This window comes from Triticum aestivum, chromosome 2D (assembly GCF_018294505.1).
Source record: "Triticum aestivum cultivar Chinese Spring chromosome 2D, IWGSC CS RefSeq v2.1, whole genome shotgun sequence".
In the NCBI taxonomy this organism is placed as follows: domain Eukaryota; kingdom Viridiplantae; phylum Streptophyta; class Magnoliopsida; order Poales; family Poaceae; genus Triticum; species Triticum aestivum.
The window spans coordinates 217,959,182-217,978,038 of record NC_057799.1 but is presented as its reverse complement, the minus strand read 5'-3'; the positions used below and the strand labels follow the sequence as shown (position 1 = coordinate 217,978,038).

The 18,857-nt window shown below is 42.3% G+C and overlaps 2 protein-coding genes across 12 annotated transcripts; one reads left to right on the top strand and one right to left on the bottom strand.

The window, feature by feature from the left end:
* The first annotated feature begins 267 nt into the window (after nucleotides 1–267).
* Nucleotides 268–9,041, top strand: LOC123052611 (NAD-dependent malic enzyme 62 kDa isoform, mitochondrial). 2 transcript variants are annotated; one of them, XM_044475862.1, is made up of 19 exons: nucleotides 268–618; nucleotides 703–799; nucleotides 1,759–1,877; nucleotides 2,054–2,221; nucleotides 2,421–2,549; nucleotides 3,249–3,309; nucleotides 3,655–3,758; nucleotides 3,876–3,959; nucleotides 5,152–5,258; nucleotides 5,459–5,570; nucleotides 5,877–5,990; nucleotides 6,961–7,026; nucleotides 7,576–7,648; nucleotides 7,722–7,808; nucleotides 8,033–8,087; nucleotides 8,182–8,253; nucleotides 8,335–8,397; nucleotides 8,471–8,585; nucleotides 8,666–9,041. In XM_044475862.1, the coding sequence occupies exons 1-19, from the start codon at nucleotides 448–450 to the stop codon at nucleotides 8,738–8,740; spliced, it is 1,872 nt and encodes a 623-aa protein (XP_044331797.1). In that variant the 5' UTR covers nucleotides 268–447; the 3' UTR covers nucleotides 8,741–9,041. The 2 variants fall into 2 exon arrangements, with proteins under 2 accessions (XP_044331797.1, XP_044331798.1); XM_044475863.1 differs by lacking the exon at nucleotides 268–618 and having other exon boundaries at nucleotides 2,131–2,221.
* Nucleotides 9,042–12,378: 3,337 nt separating this feature from the next.
* On the bottom strand, nucleotides 12,379–18,648 carry LOC123052610 (protein FAR1-RELATED SEQUENCE 5). Of its 10 annotated transcripts, none has more exons than XR_006424829.1 (6): nucleotides 15,978–18,648; nucleotides 14,502–14,679; nucleotides 14,284–14,383; nucleotides 13,776–14,166; nucleotides 13,225–13,352; nucleotides 12,379–12,894 (listed from the first exon to the last, which is right to left on the bottom strand). XR_006424829.1 is itself a non-coding variant. In XM_044475860.1 (2 exons), exons 1-2 carry the CDS (start codon nucleotides 18,523–18,525, stop codon nucleotides 14,603–14,605), a joined length of 2,625 nt encoding a protein of 874 aa, XP_044331795.1. In that variant the 5' UTR covers nucleotides 18,526–18,648; the 3' UTR covers nucleotides 14,188–14,602. The 10 variants fall into 10 exon arrangements, 2 of the variants coding, with proteins under 2 accessions (XP_044331795.1, XP_044331796.1); XR_006424827.1 differs by having other exon boundaries at nucleotides 13,261–13,352; XR_006424825.1 differs by lacking the exon at nucleotides 13,225–13,352 and having other exon boundaries at nucleotides 12,382–12,894; nucleotides 13,776–13,980; nucleotides 14,073–14,166.
* Between the last annotated feature and the right edge of the window lie 209 nt (nucleotides 18,649–18,857).

Sequence of the window (18,857 nt, the reverse complement as noted above, 5' to 3'; positions counted from 1 at the left end):
GGCTCTCTTAATAAAACCAAATATTCATTGCGTGGTATGAACTATTTGATCTTAATAAAGCTAGTCATGATGGTCTTTAAAAAAAATTACGGCGTAGACGGAAGCCTAAATTCGGCTTCAGAAGGTTTGCTAGACGCGTCAAAGAAATGAAATGGTCGGCGAATTTGGACGTGATTTACACAGCTCAAACCGGTCGCGACCCGGAATGAAAAGTCGTCTCACCGCGGAGATCGGGCTCGTCTCCTCTGTGTCGGCGCCAATGGGCAGCCACGACCGGCAGAGAGACCCCCCGCGTCGTCTCGCCCAAATCGGAGAATAGTTCCAACACATCGCACGTCGCACAGAAAAAGCTACGACTACGCGTCCCCTTTCCCACTGGTAGGAAGGAACCAGCATCAACTGCAGCGGCCTCCACTAGCAGCAGGACCAGCCGGGACGCGGGCGGGGATGGCGAACGCGTCGTCCATCTCGCGTAGCCTCCGGCGATCCCTCGCTCCTGACGCCCTCCACCGCCTCCTCCTCCAGCGCTCGCGGGCGTTCGTAACGGCTGAGTGCCACCGCCCCGTCGTCCTTCACAAGCGCGGCCCCGACATCCTCCACGACCCATGGTTCAACCGGGTACGCGCCTACTCGCTCGTCGTCGTCTCCTCGTTCCGTTTGCAGAGGGTGGCCTGACGCGCGCGGGTTGTGCTGCTTCTGCAGGGAACGGCGTTCTCGATGACGGAGAGGGACCGGCTCGGCCTCCGCGGCCTGCTCCCGCCCAGTGTCGTTTCCTCGCAGCAGCAGATCGACCGATTCAGTACGACATGATACCCCGCCGCTTCAATTCCTTCATTGCTTACTCCGTGTCTCGTTTACGGCTCTCCCAAAATTGGATTGGTCGGTGCCGCGCAGGGAGGTATTTTGGATGATGATAACCAGATCGGTCCATTTTTAGGGGTTTGGAGGGTGAGTGACTTTAGCTAGTACTCCAATTCACAGACATTGAGTGGGAACGACACTAATGTTGCTCAGTATGTGCGTTGCTGAATCGTTGCTGAATGCCGAGGAACTGCAGGCTAAACTTTTTGGTTTGATCTCTAGTCTAGTGTAAATGTGTGATTTGTGTTTAGGCTCCAGCTTGGAATAATTCCAAATTTCAAAACCGGCTTCTAGTGCTCTACAAAGCTAGGTCAAACAACTTCTCTGAAATCTAGAATCAAGTATAGCCGATGGCCCGATGTACCGGTTAAAGTTCAAACGGCAATCACAAACTCAGTTGAAAAATTGTCCAAACAACCAAGTGGCTCCAATGCTGAAGCTGCAAGTTTCACTCAGGTCTAGAGATGTACTCCCTCCATCCGAAAAAACTTGTCCCTCAAATGGATGTATCTAGCACCAAGTTAGTACTAGATACATCCATTTGAGGGTCAAGCTTGGGACAAGCTTTTTCGGACGGAGGGAGTATGAGGGTTTAGTACTAGCATACTAGGGGCTAAGGGTTTAGCGTCCATCGTGCCGTAGACGTCCGATGATTGTACTGGGGCTGAGTATACCCATTCCCTTTCATGCTCGCGCTAGCGATTACGCCATCCTTGTGTACGTAGCACTCTAGCCCCCCCCCCCCCCCCTCCTCAATGTACGTTCAATACTCTACCTATCAATGAATGATACGCAAGCTTTGCGTATTCGCGAAAAAAAAGTTAACTGAGGTTCTACAAGTGCTGATTTTAGCAGTGGATTTACCTCTTCTTTTATTTTTATTTATTTTGATTATAGTGGGTGACCTTAAACGGCTGGAGCAGAATGCAAGAGATGGGCCATCTGATACTTACCAACTGGCGAAATGGCGTATTCTTAACAGACTGCATGACAGAAACGAAACGATGTACTACAAGGTGTGCAACTCCACATCTCACACATTCTTTTAGGCGCAAACATATTTCTGTTGATGGTGTTTCTCTCATTATATGGTTGTGCAACCGCTTTGTTAACTCTATTGTATTGCAGTCTCAGATGTAGGCTCCTTTTCAAAGTGGTTACCTTATTTAACCTTATTTTGATTCTTCAATAGGTCTTAATAGATAATATTGAGGAGTATGCACCTATTGTTTACACACTGACTGTTGGCGCTGTTTGCCAAAATTACAGTGGCTTGTTTAGACGGCCTCGGGGAATGTATTTTAGTGCAGAGGATCGTGGTGAAATGATGTCCATGGTGTACAACTGGCCAGCTGATCAGGTATGCATTTGTTCTTGTCCATTTACTGATTTGGTCTTCTGTAGTTCAACTCTTTCAGTGTCTTAAAGTTATAAAGCTCTTTTGCTAAGAGGCTAAGATATATCTTTTGCCTTTTGAAGATCTCCTAGGGCTGGGAGAGCATCTTCTGACGACAAGTTTCTTATATTTCAAATAAACATAAGTGACTAATCTTTCACAGGTCGACATGATAGTGGTGACTGATGGAAGCAGGATATTGGGCCTTGGTGATCTAGGGGTGCAAGGTATTGGCATTGCTATAGGGAAGCTGGATTTATATGTTGCTGCTGCTGGAATAAATCCCCAGAGGGTATGCTTTTGTTACTCCTTAGGAAACTGTTAGACTTACCTTGTTCTCTATCTTCCATTTTTTACATCTATATTTTCATATTTGATATCTCTAATTTCAAATAACTATAGTTTGATATTTGAGCTACACGGATTTTATTCACAACAAAATAACGTTTTGCTACTTAATCTGATTGTGCCAATCAGCCTCTTCTCATAATAATTCAGGGAGATAAAATTTCTTTTCTTTTAGAATGTTATCAGTTTGGCTTGCTTTTGTACTGAACCAAGATAAATGATGTTTATCAAGCTGAAGCTTCAAATACGACTCTTGATGATCGCGTTTGTGTTGCATGACCTAACAGCTACAGCGCTGGTTGCTTAGATATTATGAAGTTGCAAAGTGTTCTACTGCTATCTATTTCCTACTCGCTCCGTTTCTTTTGTAAGACATATTTTGATTTGTTCAGATAATGCTTGAATAATAAATACTCTATTAATAGGTGGTGCATGTGAATATGTGATACAAATCACAATCATAAGCAATTACGTTTGTATTAGAATCTGATGACACCTTATGCTATATAAATTGCATACTGGTAGAGTAATTGATGGTGAAAGCCTTGTCTCAAAATACACCCTACCAAAAGCAACAGAGGGTGTATTATATTCTGTTGGTATAGTTTATATTTATATGTTCCATTGTTTAATATTCTTGTAGGTTCTTCCAGTTATGATTGATGTGGGAACTAACAATGAGAAACTCCTCAAGGATCCTCTTTGTAAGTTCTTCTTTGAACATTTTGTTAGTTGCGCATACTTTTCTCTAAAACATTTGACCACCCTTGTTCTCTAAAAGGAAAATAAATAAATATCAGAGTCACCTACTCACTATTATAGCTGTATTTTAGATTGATTCAGATTCCAGGAAAGATGCATATGTGTGATGTTGTAATCTTTACTAGCTCGTGAGAATCAATGGCCTTTTCTGTTCTTTGTTACTCTCAAGCATTATTCTAGAATTTCTTTAGAATATGATGCAGGCAATTGCACCTTTTTACTAGATAGTGAACAAGAGATCGAATAGTCTTTTCTGCTATTGTTTTCCTAAATTTTGTGCTGTACAGATCTTGGGCTACAAGAACACCGTCTTGAGGGAGAAGAATATGTTGAAATTATTGATGAATTCATGGAAGCTGTTTTTTCTCGTTGGCCCAATGTGATTGTACAGGTGCTATTTTGGTGTTTGGTGCTTGCTCAACTTTTTTCTGCATGTGGCTTTAGCTGGAACATTTTTTTTTGAGGGCTAGCTGGAACATTTTCAAAATTACTTTTTTATGTCCTCTAGTTTGAAGATTTCCAAAGCAAGTGGGCCTTCAGGTTGTTGCAGCGTTACAGGAAGACTTATCGTATGTTTAATGATGATGTGCAGGTAACTAGTTTGACTTATGCCAGTTATGTTTTTCCATTATGTGTTGTCTTGTGCTATGATATCTACATGTTCCTTCTGGCACACCAACACTTTTCATGGCTAAGAACGTTTTGTATCCTTCTCGTTCGTAGTCATTGTTAACTTCTGTATTTAATAGATTTTTTCTGTTACAAATGTTGATTACAGTAATCCCTCCATTCATCATTTTTTCGGACAAATGAGGGCAAGAGTTATTAATTCTACATGCATGCCTTACATTTTCATAAAAGATTCCGAAAAAATATAGCCCTTACATTTTCTCTCCTATTCCCAAGATTAACGTGTCTACCACGGTCATGTCCTCTACTACTTAATGGCTCCTTAATCCTTGTGCTATACCGAAATACATATGAAATGAAATGGAGGAAGTACCATCTATGCTCATGGAAAATATGTCAGCTGTGCCTTTCAGTAATACCAGTTCAATTATACTTGTAAATATTTATCAATATATCTTATGTTCAATTACTTTCAGACTTACAGTCAAAATCAAGTCTGTTAATCTGAGGTTTTGACATCTCAGCATTTATATTTGAGAATGTGCAGTCTAGCTTCCCTAGTTGGAAGGTCCTTTTCAGGAAGATATCACTCTTATTTCCCTTAGAATACCTGCCCACAAAAGACAACCTCTAGTTGATTGGATTAGTCCTTCGTTGTAAATATGGGGGATCTCCCCCCCCCCCCTCTCATGTACACATGTTTGTTTCCTTCCTGATATAATTTTAAAAATACTGTGGGGGCATCCCACGGTCTCTCGGATCAAAAAAGATGAAGAAACTTTTTTTTCTATTTATTGCATATTTACTTCATTAACAATTGAAATAGTACTCCCTCTGTTTGTTTTTATAAGGTCTATCGTTTTTTGTATCCACTGTCAGAAATTAATGCATGCACATGTTTTTTTTCAGAAGGTTTATTGCTATTTTTCCATTCTTGGCATCGTTTATCACATCTTCCCACCTTTATAAGAATAGAACCACAAACTGTTCGCTCTTCCATATCCAAGATATTTAAATAAGAATAGCATAGTCATTTCTTTTGATATTTTTGTTGGCTTATATACTTAATCCTTTTCACTCACAATGTGCAATATATTTGAAAATTCGTGGAGTAAACTTATCACACTTGAGATGACTATTATTTATGTACAAAGGGAACTGCTGGCGTTGCAATAGCTGGTCTTCTTGGAGCTGTAAGAGCACAAGGAAGGCCAATGATAGACTTCCCAAAGCAAAAGATTGTTGTCGCAGGTGCTGGCAGGTTCGGATAATTTCCAATGTTCCAGAACTTATTACAAAATTAGAGTATAACTCTTTCATGATTAATGACTGAATTGATCCCATGCACTAACTATGATGTTACTGAAACTTGATTACATCAATAAAGATCAAAAAATTATCATAACCTTTGATCAAGTGCATTTCAGAAGTATGACGTTAATTACATTTCACCTTTTGCAGTGCTGGGATTGGTGTTGTGAATGCTGCAAGCAGGACCATGGCAAGGATGCTGGGAAACAACGAGGTTGCTTTTGAGAGTGCTAGGAGCCAATTCTGGATAGTCGATGCTCACGTGAGTCGGATCCCTAAGAATTTTTCTTATGCCTGCTGGAGTTTTCTTGTATTTGTATGATAATAGTTTCAATAAGGATTACACTATGTTGTTCTATCAAAAATTAACTGCATGTTCTATCAAAGTCCACTCCACTATCACATTGCTTGTGAATGATTATCATGCTTATCAGCCAATCATAAGCTGAATAATTTGGCAATGTGTTGACACTTGACACGGTCTAGAATTTTTGTATCTTCACGATTGATCTTCCTTGCATGCACTTTTGTAAACCTTACTACATTATCTCTATTCTATTTTGGCCAGGGTTTAATAACAGAGGAACGTGTAGACATAGACCCAGATGCACGTCCTTTTGCTAGGAGAAAGAGTGAGCTAACTCATCAAGGCCTAAATGAGGGTGCAAGCTTGATTGAAGTGGTATTTATCTAAAGTTTATATTTATTATATTAGATTATAATAGATGGTTCTTTTCACAGCATATGTACTGTTAGGCATACATCTTACTGACTACCAAGATCCATGCATGGTAATATGTGCATGCCAGAGTTTATTCACTATTAGCAAGATTTTTTTCTAGCTTATTCGCTAAGTATAGTTGAATATTTTAGAAGTGCTCTTTTTAATGAGTTTTAAAATGAACCTAGATGCAAAATGTTCAGAAATACTACTATCTCTAGCGATCTCTCCCTACAGCCAGTGCTTGTATTATCTGGTATTCGCTGTTGTAATGTCTTTCACGAATTTTGTTGGCCTAGAACTAATGTCATTCACAAAGTCCACATTCCATGTGGGAGTATAACTCAGATTGCAAAAAAAAAAAATCTGTTACAAAAAAACCCTAGGGCTCTAATACCATGTTAGGAAATATGCAACTTGTAATCCCATGAGGCCATAGGCCAGTATATATACATGTACAGGTGTAGGATATGCAGAAAGCCCCTTATACAATGGGGTAAATACAAAAGGCTACATGGCTATATAAATAGTACTCTTAACAACTTTTAACCTCTTCCGGTCTGGTGCCGCCACCAATGGTACTGTGTGTTTCTTTTACATTTTCCCTGAACTTTATTTACGAGATATTGCATTTTTCAAGTTATATCAGTATAAGCTTTCCATCGAAAAGCCAGCCTTAAGTCTGTTTAAAATTCACATTTACCTTACCGAAATAAAATTCAGTTCGTGAAAGAATAAGACATGTGGAGTTTAAGACTGATGCATATGAATAGTAGCAGTAGGATATATTACTGAAGCTCCAAATGACCCCATTAGAATTTAAGATTGTCCAGCTCATGCATTATTTAGTGTTGATCCTCTATAGTTTTGAGTTCAAGTTTTGGTGCTGCTGATGCTCAACTATTTATACTGTACCATGTGTATCGAACAGGTTAAAAAGGTGAAGCCTGATGTCATACTTGGACTATCTGCTGTTGGTGGTTTGTTCTCAAAGGAGGTATAATATTTTACAATAACTGCATGCCAAGTTTGTTCAGCATTGATTCCAAGCAAGTTTCACCGAAGCTAAAGCCATAAGCTAATTCACGATCTGTGTCCTATTGTTGTTACCGCCACTAGTTTCAGTGACTAGTTATATGACAGGACATTTAATATGTTGCAGATGGCAGAGCCATTAACTTCCCAGTTATGTCCGGACTGTTGTTAGTTAAATAATGAAATTCGTTATATTTATAGTACCCTTAGATTGTACTCCCTCTGTAAACTAATATAAGCCGTTTTAGGTCACTAAAGATATAAGACGTTTTAGGTCACTACTTTTACAGAGGGAGTAGGTCTTCTTTTTTTCTGCGTGGTGGTAATTCTGTCTATAGGGCCCCTGCAAATCCTATGTTTATCTGAAGTTATGGACCTTGCATCAGGACCAGTTTGGCACTCGTTGATTAGATTAAATCATTAGTTGCATGATGTCTGCTATTTTGACTTTTTGATAATGGTCAACAATTGAAGTGATGCCGCTGATTGTGGTGGTTCTTTGTACCTTCAGGTTTTAGAAGCACTAAAAGATTCGTCCTCTTCCAGACCAGCAATTTTTGCGATGTCAAATCCAACTAAGAATGGTTCGTGATATGAAAGTTTACTAACGTTTTCTTTACAGCTGCCATCTAATTCTGTGTTGGTTACATATTATAGCTGAATGTACACCTGAAGAAGCCTTCTCAATTATTGGTGAAAAGGTCGTATTTTCCAGTGGAAGCCCATTTGATGATGTGGATCTTGGTATGTCTGTCCAGTCTTGCGTCCTTCCTTTTGTGGTGCCCCTTCCAATGTCAGCTGAGCATCACTATGTCGTAATGTGTCAGTTATATCTTACTATGCTTGGCATCAGCTAATGCAACGGATCAAACATATTGCGTAACCAAAAATGTGATGATTTGATGAATCGCGGAGATACTCAATCTGTAAGATGTTACTCTGAGTAGCTTATACTGATTCTCTTGCAGGTGATGGAAAGATCGGCCACTCTAATCAAGGGAATAACATGTATCTCTTTCCTGGGTTAGTCCTGTTACTATTGTAAACTATATATATGCAACGAGACTTGGTTCTTGTGCAAATTATGATTCATTTCCGTTGCTTGACCACTGTGCAGAATAGGACTTGGAACCCTGTTGTCTGGTGCACGGATTGTCTCTGATGGAATGCTTCAGGCGGCGGCAGAGCGGTGACTTCCTTGACCTGTCATCTTTTGACGCAGGCTGCTTATTTAATCTAGTTTATTTTATTAACCATGAAAATTGTTTAGCTTGGCTTCATACATGAAAGAGGAGGAGGTTCTCCAAGGGATAATTTACCCTCCAACCTCCAGGTTATATACTCGTACAATCAATGTTTCAGTTTTCCGTGTTATATGCCTATTGATTATATATGGTTACACACAGAATACGTGACATCACTAAGGAGGTGGCGGCAGCAGTTGTGAGGGAAGCTGTTGCAGAGGACCTAGCTGAGGGATACCGTGACATGGATGCACGCGAGCTTGCAAGACTGAGCGAGGTAGGAAATCACCTTACTGCTCATCCAGGATTTATGATTATGTTAGTTGATTAACTTTGAACAAAAAATTTGTGTTGCAGGAAGAAACAGTTGATTATGTCAAGAACAACATGTGGAATCCAGTTTATCCAACAGTAGTGTACAAGAAAGACTAGAATTCTACTCATGCTGTAAAATACATGCTCATTCATCATGTGCAATTTACCTTAGGCTATTCTTTCGATCTTTGGAAATATAGCCACCTCCACGACGAGCATTGAGTCTCACAATTGTTTTAATGCGATCGATCACATGATAGATCACAAGACCGGCCCCAGTTTTTAGTTGTCTAATGCTGTCAGAGGTACACCAGGTAGTGCGGGATAGGCTCGCAGCTCCCTGTCTGTCACATTTGAAGTTGATGAGGTACTTGCAATAATAACTGGGACTTGCATTCCTGTTTTCTCCCAACGGTCATATCTTATGTCGTGTGTTTCTAACTGGGACTTGGAAGCAGCAAGTTGACCGCTTGCCTAACATCATATGGTCGTTGGCAAAAGGGAGAGATGGCTTCAACGAGTAAACTAATTTGTAGCTCCTCTAGTTCCCCAATCTTGGTCAATGTTTTTCCTCCTTTCCAAGCTCCCATCTTTCTCCTAATCTCTTAACCTTGGTGCACGAGGCCATTGGCAACTAACCATGCAGGAATTCGCTGGTTTTGAAGGCACGTTTGGAACGACTGAATTGTGCTAACTACCCTGCTCCAAATCTGTTCGATGTGGAAGTATTGTCCATTACCTATCGCGTAAAGTAATCCCTCGGTACCAAAATACAGTTGTACGAACACTTAATTTGGAAAGGAGGGAGCATGTGCTTGTATGAGTAGTTTTTCCAATGTTACCTTTCATCGGGGTGCATTCAGCTTGAGTTCCGCCTTCTATAGATCCTTCTTGCTCTAGATTCTAGTTCCAGAACAATATCTTCTTTTAATGGAGGCAAATTTTTTTTGCCTCATTCATTACTTAAGAGGGAATAGAGTTTGTTACTCCCTCATTTCCGGTTCATAGGGCTCAATTCAAAAATCTCATCAACCAAGGTAGATGGTGAGTGGTGGAATATTTTTTGTAATTTACAAAAGCACTCAATTAATGCTTTTGTTTTTCTCAAAAATTTATGTTTACCAATGTATTAATTGTAAAAGAATTCTTAGTTCTTGCATGCAATTATTTAATGCACGTTAAAATCTGAATTTGTGATGGCGAACAACCAAATTGAGCCTTATAAAATAAAAAAACTAAGATTTTGAGATAAGCCCTATAGATCGGAAAGGAGGGAGTACATGGCCCATAGCCCCACATACATTACATTAGGTATTTAGTCATTGAAATATGTAAGTGGCAACCGTGTGGCAGATTGCAAAACTGCCACACGCATCCAGCACCGTCAGTTCCGGCCCCACGCGCCTTCCCGATTTTCAGGCAAAAATAATGCTTGGATTGGGATTTGATCTCTGGTCTGCAAGTAATCAACGAAGGGAGCTAACCACCTCATCTATGACACTCAATGTTGGACAAGCTAAGGGAAATACTCTTTTTGACATGTTTTGTCTTTAATATTTTAGCACTGAAAAACTTTTGTTTTACTTATCAAACCTGGCACATAAACTTTTCCCGTGGTAAATTCTCCATCACCACCACGATAAATGACGCACCACCAACATGATAACTTTTGCATACCACACGGTACATTATGTGTAAGTAGCATGGTCATAAGCACTGAAGGCGTGATAACTTTGGTGAAAGCATCGTGGTAACTTTGATCATTGGGAAGAAATTTGTTGAACCACGGCCCCTGGTAATTTCTGTAAATAGCACGATAACATTCACGCCATAGACCTGATAATTTAGATACAAACATCGTGGTAACTTTAACCATTGGGGAAGAAAAATGTGAAAAGATACCCGATAATTTATGTGTAACTAGATGATAATGTACACAACACACATCTGATAACTGAGGTAGAAACACCATGGTAACTTTGAACATAGGGAAGATTTTTTTGAAAAGATACTCCGCTATCTTCTGTGTAAAATAGCACGGTACTATACCTCCCTTCCCTGGTATTTTTATGTGTAAATAGCATGAAAACATATGCACTGCGATAACTAAACACCATGATAAGTTTTTGACCCGTGGGGGGGGGGGGGATTTTGCTGAAACATACCCCTGATAAATTTTGTGTAAATAGCATGATATTTTAAGCACTGTGGGCTTGATAGGTTACCTAGAATCACCATGATAACTTCTTGTCCTGGGAAAAAGTTGTTCAAAACATCTCCGATAATTTTTGTATGAATAACATGATAATATAAGCACCGCATAACCGATAACTTACAATATAAACATGATGGTAACTTTTTACCAAAGGAAAACAAGTTGTTAAAAACATACACTCACCTCGCGGGGCCTCTTAGATGAACACAACACATGGTGTGCCACGAAAAAGCCACATAATGTTTAGTGTGATGAGGGGCACACGTGCTCGTGGGTTGGCCTAGAAAAACGGCCCACTTTGACCTGCTATAGGGGTGATAAGTTACGCAAAAACATCATGGTAATTTTTGACCTATGGAAAAAGTTACCGAAACACATCCAGGTTTTTAAGTGTAAGTACCATGATAATATACGAACTGTAGACCCAGTAACTCATGTACAATCCCCCATGGTAACTTTGACCAGGGGCGAGGTTGATGTACACATACCCTGATAACTTATATGTAAGTATCACGGTATTTCACACATCGAAGACCTTATAACTTGTGTACAAAACACAGTGGTAACTTTGAAACGGGTGTAGTTGTTGAAACATAGTATCTGGTAAGTTCTATGTAAATAGCACGGTAACTTATGCAACACAGGCCTGATAACTTGCATGCGAATACCATGGTAACTTTATCCTGAGGGGAAATCGTGGTAATTTTCTATACCGTTTTCTATACCGTTTTGTAGTACAAAAAAAATATTACGCATGTGGGATTCGAACCCACACCTTACCACGATTAGTTTCTTTAGTTTGAACAACAAATACCTAAGAGTGAGTTGGCTGTGGTGGCGCGCTTTGGTGCCAAGGAGGTGTGGGTTCGAATCCCACATGCGTAATATTTTTTTTATCATGTGGTAGACATGAAGAAGTGGTAGTTTTCTCGGGGTGGGCGCGCGAGATGTGCGGGAGAAGCAGGTTTCTCGGGTGAGCTTGCGGGGTCGTTTGGGGAAGGCGGGGTCGAAAGAAGGGGGATTGCGTGGTACTTTAAAGTGAAAGAAGATAGGTGTCGCAGTTTTGCTTATATGGCACACATGTGCCAAATATCACAGTCCTTTAGTCATTACTCTCCCGACATTGATTAATCCTAACTTTTTCGTCCCGGCAATGGCATTGATTAAATCCCAACTTCCCCAACTTTTTTGCGCCGACAATGGCATTGATTAATCCCAACTTTTTCACCCTGGCAATGACCCAAAGCCTGGCATTGATTAATCCCAACTTTTTTGCGCCATTTAATCCCTACTTTTTCACCCTGGCAATGACACAAAGCCCGGCATTGATTAATCCCAACTATTTTGCGCCGGCAATGGCATTGATTAATCTCAACTTTTTCACCCCAGCAATGAACCAAAGCTTGCTTCATTATTTATATTCTCAAGAAGGATCATCGGTGGGGTGCTACTTACGTTCCTTTCATTCCATATTGTCCACGATGCAAGCTTGCTTCATTATTTATATTCTCAAGAAGGATCATCGGTGGGGTGCTACTTACGTTCCTTTCATTCCATATTGTCCACGATGCGAGCATTGTGAGCGAGGCCATGGCCTTTCTATTTGGGAAAGAGTCATCAGACATGCCAATCCACCAGTCCACAGAACAATATCTTCAAACAGGCCGGATAAGTATATAGTACAAAGAGGTGCAAAAGGCCAAAATACTCTTTTACATGAACTATAGCTTATGCAGCATAGGATGAACAAGAAGTTGCAGGTACACATACACCAGAGAGAAAAATGTCTCCAATCCCATGTCTCAGCCATTCAAAACCGAAGGGCAAAGGTTTCCAAATCTTGACTCATGAGAAACCCACAGCGGCTATAAATATACATGGTTCCATCTTCCTCTTGCATGCACCATTTCCAAAACTTGTTGCTGCATCCCCATACCACAAATGGCTCTTCCACTTCATTGTCATCTCACATCTATGTTTTTTCAGCTGCCTTTCCTCTCCATGGTGTTTGTAGACACAAACTTCACCGTGTCAGAAGCGGCATATTACCCCAATTCTGATACAAAAGGGATCGAAAGTAAGTATTGCATATGAGATATGCTGCTAAAATTTGGAGGTCACATGTTGTCAAAAAAGAAATACTACTACTTGTTTCTGACAAATACTTTCAGATGGAGCATGTGAGTGGCACATTTCAGGCAACACTTAACAACTTCAATGTTTCTGCATCGGCAAGCCTCTACAGGAATGGGGTAGGCTGCAACGTGCCAACGCATGCTATCGGATCCATCTGTGGTGGTGCCCCAGGTTGCGTAAATCATAACACCATTTTTCTGTTCCGGGTACGAATGCCAATATCCAACAGGTGAGGTGCACAGATACTTACTGCTGTGCAAATGGTGTGACAATCGTAATCACTCACTCTGGGTGGAGTGACGGCTCTAATTTCATCCTCAGCCTATGGCTCAGAGTGCGGATGGTGGTGAAGCGCTGCTTGCCCTTGGTCGTGTTGAACTGAATACAGGAGGTGTGTGAATACAAGAAACCTGCCTAAAATTATTGCATGCACGACACTTGGTTGCTTTCATCAGATGGCAAAAGGAAAAAAAAGAGGCAAAACTGGAAAGTACGCTAGTTCTGATCTTGAAAAATGAGTTAACAACAAAACTGACATGTTGCAGCTTCGTTGTTATCTCTCTGCTACAGGGTTTCTTGTAGCTACCAAGATAAGAACATTGTCTTCAAGATTACTGAAGGCAGCAATTTGCCCTACTAACTAGAATTTGAGATCACAGTTCAACAAGGCAGCAAGGACATCATCACAGTCCATCCTTGTGACGTAAACACTAATTAAACTGTGTAAATCATGCATAGAATTATTTACACCAAATTATACAGAAAGCTTTCCATGTGCATAAAATTCACAGTACTAAATACCTGTTGATGGCTGGATGCAGACTGTGAACCAGACATGCCAACTGGCCCCCTGTCCATAAGGATGCTGTTTAGCAGCAGAGCTTCCCGCAGTGGTGACCAGAAATGGCTAGTTCTGACAAACATAATACTCCCTCCATTCCACAATGTAGAGCGCTCACGCTTTCCGAGATCTAAGTTTGACCATAAATTTAACCAACGAGACCAACTGCAGTGGGAGCAAAAATACGAATTCAGTGGTATGATTTTTGCTCCCGCCGCAGTCGGTCTCGTTGGTTAAATTTATGGTCAAACTTAGACCTCGGGAAGCGCGGGCGCACTACATTGTGGAACGGAGGGAGTACCGCAGAACTGGACAGCAGGGGACATAAATGATTCTGGCATGCAAGTGCAGCTGCAGTAGTTTTATACAGAACTTAGATACAGAATATAGAGAAATGTGAATTTCATATGTACTCGTCATGAATAATCTTGTGAAGTATTTGTGGTAATTTGTCATGGTTGTGCTTACCTGTCTAGTCTGTGTGCATTTTTAAATTGCACATGGGAGAATAAATATAGCACGAGTAATTTAGCAGCTCTTCTCCAACTGTCTTCAAAAGACACCAGTCCTTGTTTATTAGATAGAGATCATTGATCAACCAATCATCACATTTCATGGAATAAATGCAATGAAGTCAAAAAAATCATACTCTTATAATAATTGATTATAATTAGCACCAGTCTTACCAAATTGGAAACAGCAAGGTCTTCAGGATATACTTGCTTACATCAACATGGCAACATATAAGTACTGTACATAGCCATACTTCAACATAGATTTGGCTAAACTACAAGGAACCGACTGAACCTTTCAATTGTCCACTGGATTCAGGATAAGCAGAAATTCCCAACAAGGATGTCAGTCCTGATATTTTGTCAAGAAACAAACCAATTATCAGTAACCACTTAAAGTACTCATCAAAATAATAAATTTGACAGGAAGGTACAAATTAACACACGGTAATTGAATGAACAATATCGTGTAATATCCTGAATACTCAACAGTTTCAGAAGTCAAAAGTTCACAACACACACAAATTTAAACTTGAGTCAGAACCAGTTATAACTTAAAGAAGCAAGCTAATATGAAAATGACTCAAAATTTGTCAGGAAATTAGGTCAACGGTAAAGCAATTAGATGAGCTCACCCCAATCTCGGTAATATCATGTTATACAAACCACAGAAGCTGCAGAATTAACAGAGCTTCCAGTTTCTTGTTATAGAATATGTGGCGGCTATGCGCAACAACAAAGAAAAGCTTCTCGGTAAATAGCATTAATCTGCATGTCAAACATCTGACTGGGCACACACAAACTTTAGCATGGCGAGTGGGTGGTTGCAGGCATTAGGCAATAAGCATCAGCATGTTTTCTGCTTTCGTCTCATATACTGTCATGCCCTAGACAGCATTGCATTGTTTTTAAGGCGTCCTGCCTTGGACGCTTAGGCGATAAGGCGCCCTGGCAGCGCCTTACAAATATGCCCGCCTTAGGCGCTTAGGCGTCGCCTAGGCGCTAGAGCGGGTGGTGCTCGCCTTAGGTCGCCTTACCGCCTTAAAAACAATGCAGCATTGATCATGATTTCTCTTTTCTCTTTCTTTTCCTTTTTGTTTGTTTCGAGAAAGATATCGTCCGATTCTCCTTCTATTGATTCTTTTCCGATTGAGATGTACGGATCCATGTGTCTACATACATAGATTCTGTTCATGGATTAACGAAAATGTGCAAGAGCTCTATTTGCCTCTGCCATTCTACAGAGGGGTTTCCTGACAGATTTATCTAGAGATCAAATCCAAACTTACTTTAAACTAACACAATCTCATTTACCTTAAATTAACACAATCTCGTATCTCCTAACATAATGGGCAGGGCATAGCCAGGACGCCAGCCCTTAGCCTCACTGCCCCTAGCCTGTCCGCCGGTTGTGGTGGTCTTCTCCCCATGTTGGTGTATCATGGAAGTCCTCACATGACTAGAAAATAGAGACTTGAAACACGTTGGTAACAACACAGAGGACAAGAGACTAAATTAAAATTCAACATAGTTTTGATGCCTGCCCTCCAAGCATCCACCAGTCCAATTTAGGAGTCTCGCAACCTACAATCTGCCCCCTCTATTATAACATGCTAAACTATAATGAGTTGGAATGTTAAAACATTATACCATTCGCTGTATGTGCAACTGCTCTTGCTTGTGTTGTATGGTCAGGATGATTTCCTACAAAAGAAATTGCTTGACTACTTGAAGCAACATCATGGTTTCCATTCTCAGGATAGCCTGTCTGTAGAATTTCATCCAGATGCTTCAGAAGAACGCTTGATTGACTCTCAATGTATGACATTGCCTCCTCAGATTTGGCGGCCCTTGAAGCTATAAGGCTAACCATACGGCACATGTTAGAGAAGCGAACATCCAAAGATGACCGCATGATACTGCTAGATCCACAGTTAGGTTCTTCTCCCATTCTAACAGAGCGGGCATCTTTCCTCCATCTCTTCAAAATGTATTGTTCTGGGAGCTCCTTGATATTCTTGAGATCAAGTACCTTTAGTACATGACAACACTGGATTCCAACAGATTCAAACTTCCTGCAGCTGCAAGTGCCCAAGCCATCTAGTGCATCAAATTTCACAATGGCCTCTAATGGCTTCTCATCAAGTGTTATTTTGTACTCTGACACTGTCCCAACCGCACTGCAGGGGAAGGACATGCAGTTCATGTAAGCCTCAAACTCACCCTGGAACATCTTGAAAGCTTCAGGTGTATATGCATTTGAAGATTGTTTTAACATTCGCAAGGACGGGATTGGCAAAGTCACCTGATTTCCATCAACATCAGCCTGCAATTTCTTTGAGCGATGCTCTTCCAGTATGGTCTCATAACGCTTGAAGAACAGCAGAATATCTTCTTGCTCACTGAGCTCCCGTTTTAGCTCATTAATCATACTATCCTTTCTAAGAGTACTGAGAATATCAGCAGAAAACACAGTTCTCCTATAAGGCAGAGCCCATTTTTCTTTCTCTAGAAATAGTCTGCTGAGCCATTCACTCTCACCAATGTCATGTTTCTCAATTAGCTTTTCCCATGCAGACAAGAACTCCATCTTATCCTCACAGTCAAAGAGACACTGGCTCAAAGCATTGCCAAAACTTTTCGAGCTTTCGAACACCTGCTTCAAGTGCCTCTTTGAACTGTGGTATATATGCCACACGCTTGTGCAATGGTTACTCCCAGGCCAGACCTCTGCTGCTGCAATGGAACATTCAGAACGCTCATCAATCAGAATAGTCTTTGGCTGCCTATCACGCATGGCATCAGCAAACGCCTGAAATACCCATTTCAGTGACTGGATGCCATCATCATAGAGCAAGGCTGCACCAAACACGAGTAACTGCTTGTGGTTGTCCACACCAACAAACAATGCAAATGGTCGCCCATACACATTCAGCCCATATGTTGTATCAAAGCAAACGACATCACCAAAGCTTCTGAAGTCGATGATTGACTTTGCATCAGCCCAGAAGAAATTTACAGCTGAATTCCCATCAGGTGCCATTCCTACTGCATAATACAGTGAAGGGTTTCCCACCTGCAACCCTTCCAAGTATTCCAATGCAGCACCAGCATCCCCAAGCTGCACACCCTTTCCCTGCTTCCTTCGATGCAGTTCCCCTGGGCCAAGCTCGTGCCCTCGAGCCCTCATCTTATGGGACCGCAGCTTGTGCACGGTCTCTGAGTTAGCGAGTGGGTGATTATGCTCCGAAATAAATTTAGCAACCCGGTATGTTCGGCATGGGGTGATCTTGATCACCATTCTTGCCTGGCAACCTGTTCGTGTTGGTGGTGGGCCTGGCCTAGGTGTGCCTGGTGCCCCTCCACCAGCATTGGCGCTGATACTGGCTAGGCCATCATGCTTGGCACGGTCACTGACGCCCTCACGGGAACAAACAAAGATACGAGACACGATCACCCCATGCTTGCGCTTCTTGTATGAGCGGCGGACGCTGAAACCCACATGCTCGGCGTACCGGTTGTAGAAGGCATAGGCGTCATCTTCCGTCTCGAAGTGCATCTCTGGGCGTGGCCCGTCCCTTGGGTCCGGCAAGCTTGCCGCAGCGGCAATGGTGTGATGCGAAGAACTTGACGGAATCATTGCCAGTGACACCGCGGACACTGCAGAGGCGAGCGGGTGGTTGTGCTGGGCTACAAACTCAGTGACACGGAAGGCATTGGCCGAAGGGAGTAGCTTGATGGTGAGGGACGCCAGGCAGCCGGTGCGTGAGTCCGGGCACCTAGGAGGCGGTGGCGGTGCAGCAACGGTGACGTCGGTGGCGTTGGTCTCATCTTGAGGCTTCTTGGGTTCTTGGCGGAAACCTTGCTTGGAGCAGACGAAGAGACGGCGGGTGACGGTGTGCCGGGAGTTCTTGGACTTGTTGGACTTGCGGACGACGAAGCCAAGGCGGGCGGCGTATGCCTTGTAGAACTCGTAGGCGTCGTCCTCCGTCTCGAAGTACATGCCCATTTGGGGCGAGGAGGGTACGGTGGCGTCATCCCCGGCAGCAGAGGGGGTGGAAGTCGAGGTGGCTTGCCCGAGAAGCGCGGGCTCATCGGAGCCAGCGACGGCGGCGGAGGAGGAGGGGGAGAATGAGCCGGAGGTAGTCGGCGAGGAGTCCCCTGAGAGGGAGGCAGGAGGGTGTGCGGTGGTGGACATTAGGGTTTGCGCTAGGGTTTGGAGGAATGAAGGGGGGCGAGCAGCGGGAGGAGGAAGAAGAGGTTGGATGGATTGGCTGTGGAGGCGGCGGCTGTGGGTAGATGTGTGTGGTGGAGGGATTGATTAGCGCCATCGTGTGAGGGTTGGTCTTGGTCATGGATGAATGTGCTTAGAGCATCTTCAGCCGCGCCCCCAACAGACCCACAGGGCGACTTTTTTCACGCCGATGCCGAATTCGCCGGCTCGGCCCTTTTTTTGCCCGGCGGTCCCAGGCCGAACCCAGCGCACTGGGGGGCGCTCGGGGGCTCCGGCGGAAGGGGAAGCCACGTCTG